This window comes from Dendrobium catenatum, unplaced genomic scaffold, assembly GCF_001605985.2.
Source record: "Dendrobium catenatum unplaced genomic scaffold, ASM160598v2 fragScaff_scaffold_370, whole genome shotgun sequence".
Taxonomy (NCBI): Eukaryota; Viridiplantae; Streptophyta; class Magnoliopsida; order Asparagales; family Orchidaceae; genus Dendrobium; species Dendrobium catenatum.
This window is the reverse complement of record NW_021318832.1, coordinates 5,753,030-5,760,372: the sequence shown is the minus strand read 5'-3', so window position 1 is coordinate 5,760,372 and position 7,343 is coordinate 5,753,030. Positions and strand designations below refer to the sequence as shown.

At 37.3% G+C, this 7,343-nt stretch overlaps 1 protein-coding gene across 1 annotated transcript; it reads right to left on the bottom strand.

Annotated features, from left to right (window-relative positions):
• Positions 1 to 422: 422 nt before the first annotated feature.
• On the bottom strand, positions 423 to 2,570 carry LOC110095433 (pentatricopeptide repeat-containing protein At3g25210, mitochondrial). The gene has a single exon (XM_028693841.1). It carries the CDS (start codon positions 2,534 to 2,536, stop codon positions 1,394 to 1,396), a length of 1,143 nt encoding a protein of 380 aa, XP_028549674.1. The 5' UTR covers positions 2,537 to 2,570; the 3' UTR covers positions 423 to 1,393.
• Positions 2,571 to 7,343: the final 4,773 nt, after the last annotated feature.

Here is a 7,343-nt window from a genome sequence, read left to right as displayed (position 1 = left end):
TTTTTCCATCTAAACCAATTATTCTAATGTTATATAAATAAATATAAAAATTCATATATTAGACAAGTAACTATTTTATGATTTGTGTGTAGATCCCTAAAAAATATTAAGTAGGCGCTATCCACATGGCATTATGATCAAAGGATGGATATCACAAATCACAAGGCAACATTTAAATAAAGAGATTTCCCTATTTATATAATGTTGGGTAATTTAAAACGCATTGAGTATAACCTCAAGCTTAGATTGAATGCTTTTGGAAGTGGATAATTTTCACAGATTCACATGCATTTCTCTTACAAAAGATTGTTTCCAGAAATATGTAGTCATCAACATAACTCGATTCCACAACTGATAATCATCTCAAACAAGTTATGCTCTCCAATAAGATGGTACTAGAACAGACAGAAAAGTTGAAATGATGTCAAATACCAAATTAGATTACTGGATCTCATATGACTTAAGGAAATAAAATATACAATAAAAAAACATTCACTCACTGACCTAAAATTGCACATCCGGCATATAAGAGGTGGTTGGTTATAAATAGAAACCAATATTCAGATAGATTAGCATCGATGGGAGTAACAACTAGGAGTTGCCTACAATTTTTCAAACTTTGCGTCAATCTAGGCAGCTCTAATTCATTGAACCGACGGAATAATCCTTATATTTTCCCTTCCTAAGTACTGGAATGTAACAAATGTCCTCAAGTAGTCAAGTTCCTAATGATGCTACTGTACACCATCTACATCCAAAGGTAGAAGAGCACTCCACTTTACATGAATGCATTTGCAATTTTCTTATAGACCTAAATGATAGTCTTACTCAGCAAAATAAACTTATCTCCTGCTTAAGAGTTGAAAAAATTGCTCAAGAATGAATAAAAAGCCATGGTGAGCGTAGATTTCCTCATCACAAGCATCACCTCGAAAAATTTTCTCCATTAATAAGACCCAATAAAGAGTCAGCTCCAATAGGCAATATCAAAATCTTCTAAAGAATTATGAAGAAAGTCATGTCTTGTTTCCTTCCAGGCTTCCAGCTGCTTATACGTTGTTTATGATTATGCGCTGCAGCAACCAAAACTCATGCCAAACTCAAGATAGTAATCATGATTACAAATAAGCTTCTCTTAAGCCAAAACTCGAAATATCAATTGATATCCATCAATAAGCTATTCTTGATTGGTATAATATATGCATATGTCAACGAAAGCCTTCCTCTGTACAGATGCAATGTCCCTCCAGTGGTATCTTCATCCTAGCATTCTGCATGACTACAAATTTTTCATTTTCATCTCCTCCATGATCAACCAAAAGTCACTTCAAAGATCAAACACAAGCCAAATCACAGCTCCGGCCAATCCAGATGAACCTTCAAACCAAGAGCATTAATCCTGTGGATTACAGAGCCAATGCATTCCATCCAACAAATCAGAATACACCCTCCGATCCATACCTCTGGTAATCCCCCCTAGCTCCTCCAAAAGTTTGAACGCTTCCTCTGTTCTCCCTCCCCTGCACATCCCTTCCAAAACCGTCCTATATGTCAAAACGTCTGGCCGCAACGAATTCTCCAACATATCAAACAAAACCCTTATGCTTTCATCAAACCTCTCCTGCATAGCTAGACTGCAAATCAAAGCCATGTAGACGCTGCTCGTTGGTACAAAACCTTTATCCCTCATCTCAGTAAAAGAGCCAAATCCCCGATCAACCAGTCCCTTCTCGCAAAACCCCTTCGTAATATACCCATAAGTGTATTCATTGGGCTCACATTCATAAAGCTCCATCTCGCGGAAAACCCGCATTGATTCATCCATATCCAAGCAAATGGCGTAGGCCTTGATGATGAGATTGAGAGTATAAGTGTCGGGAATTATTCCGGCAGTCTTCATCTGGCGCACGAGTGAACGAACAGAACGGAGGTAGATGTAGCAGATAGGGGGCTTGCCGAAGCGATTCAGGAGGACCCCAAGGAGGAGTGAGAAGGTCTCAAGGGAGGGGCGGCATGCGGCGGAGGGGCGGAGCATGAGCCTGTATAGGTCGAAGGCGCGGGAGAAGAGGCGGCGGTGGGAGCAGCAGAAGCGAATGGCGGAGTTGATGAGGGGGAGATCGGGGGGGCAGGCACCAGAGAGGACGTCAGAGATTAGGGATTCCGCAGTGGAGAGGCGGCGGGAGGATACGGATATGTCCAGCATAGTGTGGTAGGTGGAGGGGGAGTGGCGATATCCGGGTTGGAGTGAAGTCCATCGGAAGACGTCGAGGGCGAGGTCGGGGTCGGATTGTTCGCGGAGGGCGGCGTCGACGTCAGCGGAGGTGAAGCCCGGGCTGAGACGGGAGACCCATGTCTCGAATTGTTTCTCGAGGGGAGTAAGGGACCGGGTTCGAGGGTTAGGGTTAGAGTGACGGGGAGGAGAAGCTGAGAAGAGACGGAAATCATAGAGACAGGGTATGGTGATATGGTTTTGGAGGAGGAAGAGTTTCGTTTTGGAGAAGATCGGGGAACGCAAGCGCCGAATGTAGAGCGCCATTGCGAAGTCCACACACACCGACCATACCAATAGAGGATTTGTATGTTATAGATTCTCAAACGGCAGAAAGTGCTGTTAAAATTTGGTTCGGGTTCAAATTTTTCGGACTCAACCGAATCAGTTTTGGGTCCGTGTCAATCCTAATCCAATCCTCTTCGGATATATTTTACTAAAAAAAATTATTTAATTCGATTTATTTAAATCTAAATCGAATTAAAGTAATATTTACTTCAATCAATTTAAAATAAACTAAGCTTAATTCAAATTGGACAATATAGTTTATTATTTTTTTGGAAATAACATTTACTTATTTAATAACAATTTTTAAAATCTTCCTAACTTATTTAAAAGCGGGTCAAATCGGGTTGATTTCAGGTTTTCGAGTCAACCCGAATCTGACCTGTTTTTACAAACGGGTCAAAATCCCTAACTTGAACCAGACTCATTTAGGGTTCGAGTTTATCCGAACCCAAAATTTTCATGTCAAATTCGTTGTGTATTCGGGTCGTGTCAAATATTGACACCGTATATATTAGCTGTGTATTGAATATTACATATTGTGTATTATAATACACACTTTGTACTAGCTATATATTAGTTATATATTAATTGTGTACCGGAATGCATTAGCTGTGTATTAATACATAGGTAATATATACATATAACTAATATAGTGTATTAGCCGCGCATCGTCATTTAGTTGGAGTCCAAATGTAGCTCTACGCCCGAACTCCGCACATAATAATTTATCCTCAAACGAACGGCTTGTGATTAAAATTGTAAGGGGGATTTACATTTCATTTAATAGATTTGTATCTATATATCTAATACTCATAATTATGATTTTATTTGTAATAGTTTTCTTACTGCTTCAAACCTATGTATTTATTTGTATGCCATCCTAACATCTCTAATAGATCAAATCTACAATCCTATTAAGCTCCCGTTAGTCTAATTTGCCCTTCAATCTTCTTCGCTCGTGGAGGTTGCAGATAGTCATAATTTTTTTTTTTTTCTCACTATAGATTTTGGGCTACTCTTCTTCTTCTTCTTCTAATATTGTTGTTGTTGTAATTTTTTTTTGTCAATTCTTCTTCATCAAATATAGAGAAGTATGAGAGTCAAGTTCTTCCTGTTCTTTTGCAATCTACTCGCCCATTCCTACCTATGAGAAATTATTGTGTACGCAATTCGAACGCAGAGTAAGGTTCGGATGCTGCGTATTTACTGCTTATTTTGCTGTGTATTTTTTTATACATAATTTTTTTGTGACAAATAAGCTGCAAATAAATAATAATCACTAAATACACAATAAATAAGCAAAAAATACGTAGAAAAAAAATTATATATAAAAAAAACGCAGCAAAATAAGCCGTAAATACGCAGCATACGAACCTTACTCTGCGTTCGAATTGCAATCACAATAATTTCTTCATTCCTACATTCTTTACCGATTCTTTAGTATTGATACGGCATCACAAAATCATTTTGATCGGGCACGAATCTCGAGGCAAAAGCTAGTTAGAAACTTCAAAAATTAATTTCAGGATCATATGAACTCCGATTTCAGCGAGCTTACAGTTAAACTGAGCGTCTCGGAAATACGAACCCAACGACACCAAGATCAACCCAATCCAAGCCCAAATGAGTCCGAATCAAGGGTTCAAAGCGCTGTTGGAAGGTTCAAGCAGCAATTTGAGTTACTAAACGGTCTCCGATTTTGACGAGCTTATACTCGAATCGAACGGCTCGACGAGACGAATCCAACGAGCCCAAGATCATCAAAATCCGACATCATTAAAGCCTTCAAATGACCAACGAATTTCATTTGGTAGTTCAAAAATACTCACTAGATGTATTTATGTACATGCTTGTTTGTTAGTTCAAAAACCCTTACTAGATATGTTCGCAAATAGTCTCTTTTGGTTGTCAAAAATGCCCACAATATATGTTCATGAACATACTTGTTTGTTAGTTCAAAACCATTGCTAGAAATGTTCGCAAACATGTTTGTTAGTAAATAAAGTTTGTTTGTTAAACTAATAAACATCTAGAAGTAGAGCTCATTTATAGATTGATAAGGCTCAATTGTTTAAAACATGAAAAACATGAAACAAATATAATATAAACTCAACACAAACCAAATATGAACATCCATCAACTTGAATGAACCAAGCTTGAACACGAACAAGAAAGCTCAGACTATGATCATACAAAAATGAACAAGATGATAATAGACGATCATAAATATGAACAAGCACATGCTCGACTCAGCCCGAACTATGGGCCAAAGACTTAACATAATTAGGAAACTTGAAATGGTTTGCATAGTTTGATTTTTTAAAGAGAAATTTTACTCTATATGCCATTTAATATTAGAAATTGAATAAATATAATAAAAAATTATTTTTCTAGGAAGAATATGCTTAAAAGTTGGTTGCGAGCTAAAATATCTCTATTTTAAGGAAATAAAAGTTAAAATCCATGCAAGCAATCACATGAATATTTAAAGAGGGTGTGACAGTATAGTGTAGTATGGTTTTGAATTATAAAAAATAATGCTTAAGGCTCAATTTTCCCAAAACAATTTTTTTTTTTTTTGAAAAAAATTAACATTTACATCATTTTTTCATCTCAATATGTAAAGGTATAAAGGTAATTTATTCACATACAGCTGCAACACAGCAACTTAACAGTTATACTTCCCAAACAAAATATACTGTTTTATGTACAGCAATTTCTGAAAGTAACTTTCTATACAATAACTTTGCAACCTACTTTACTGATAGCTGCAGCCGTCCCAAACGCACCCTTAGTTTCAATGATGGATGATATGATTAACATCTTTAAAGTCTATAATGATGTTGAAGGAGGACCAAAAAGCAGGGGTGTCAAAATCGGGTTTTGGGTCGGGTTCGAGTCGAATCCGGAACTGACCCGGGTTCAAAAGGGTCGACCCTAACCCAACCTGGTATGTAAATGGGTCGAAAATTCGGACTCGGACCCAACCCATCATGTTTTCGGATTGACCCGACCCGACACGGTTCCTCTTATGGTGGCGGTGGGACGACGGAATGGCGGGCAGCGAGCGCGTGGGACGGCTGGTGGTAGGCTGCAGGAGGGAACAGACGCGAGCGAGTTGGTGCAGACGCAAGCGGGTAGGCGCGGGCATCCACGGGCGCTGGTGGGCAGGTGTGTGGGTAGAAACGGGCGAGCGGGCGGCCTCTGGTAGGCAATGGCAGCCGTAGGCAGGTGCACGGGCAGCCGGGGCAGGTGCCAGCAGTCTCGAGCAGCGCGTGTAGCTCATTTCAAACGAGTTTCTTGGTTGACCCGGCAACCCGTCGGGTCAACACGAACCCGGCCTGTTTTTCAAACGGGTCGAATACAAGAACCCAAACCCGACCCGTTTTGAAATCGGGTCGGGTTTTCGTGTCGTGTCAAATATTGACACCCCTACCAAAAGCCTTTTGATGGATAGTAGATTGATGTTTTGTTTGGGATAGTTTCATATTATTTTTAAAATAGTTGTTTAGTATAAAAAATTATAATTCCAAAAAAATTGTATTTAAAAGCAGTAAGAAAGCTATCCCCAATGAAGCTTGAATCATTTGATTTCGAACTCATATTTGAAATCTAGGGCTGCAAATGAATCGAAAATTCAATGAACTACTCGCGGCTCGGCTCAATAAGTGCTCGTTCATGTTTGTTTGATAAGATAAACGAACGAGCTTGAACGCTTCTGATAAATACTTGAAAGCTAAATAAACGAGTTTGAACAGCTTAGTGTTTGGTTCGTTTATGTTCATGAATAGTATCATTTAATGCTCATAAACAAGCTCAGCTCGTTAAGAAGCTCAATTAGTGCTCGACTAAGAAGCTCGATTAGAACTATATTAGAATTTTAAATATTAAATATTGTTAAAATGTAATTTAAGTTTACTGATTCCGTCTAAAATTGTTTAATAATTTATTTTTACTTCTTGTTCTACCTAAATATAAGATAAATCATGAATCATTTAATCGTGAACAAGCTCATTTGATAGCTCGAAAATACAAATTAGATATGTTCATGAACGGGCTCATTTGACATCTCAAGAATACTCATTAGATATGTTCGTGAACAATCTTGTTTTGTAGTTTAAAAAACTGATATGCTTACGAACATGCTCGATGTAAATGTTTATTAAAAGGCTTGATAAGGCTCGTTTGTTAAGTTAATGTCTATCTAGAATTAGAGCTCATTTGTTTAAAGATTGATAAGTATAAAATGAATCAAACATGAACACCTATTAATTTAAACAAACTAAATTTAAACACAAACAAAAAAGTTCGAATCAAACTCGAACTAAAATTAAAGAAGCATATAATAAACCAACTCAAACATAACCACGCACATACTCGGCTCGGCTCGGCTCGTTTGCAACCCTATTAAAAACTATAAGTGTAATTTTTTGTAATCTATTACTTACATGTACAGTGCTCAGGCTTTCTTTGAATGTTATCAATAAGATAACAAAATGAGAGTAATTGGAATCATGATTCTTTAGTTTAGTGTTGATCTGCTAAAAATATAAACTACTTGGTTAAAATTGTTCCTAATCTACATGAATTAATGAAATTTACATGTATTATATTTAAAAAAAATTACTTAAAATAAAAACCATCTTCCTTTCCTGTCATGCATCATTGATATTGCCAATTAAGAGGGTATATTAGGAATAATAGAGATCTTCCATCACTTAAAGAAAAAAATCATAAAATGAACACCCCATAGATAGATAAATAAAATATTTCTTTTCCTGCACAT

What these genes read in the sequence shown, in the direction of transcription:
- LOC110095433 (XM_028693841.1), bottom strand. Translation starts at nt 2,536, where the DNA reads ATGGCGCTCTACATTCGGCGCTTGCGTTCCCCGATCTTCTCCAAAACG.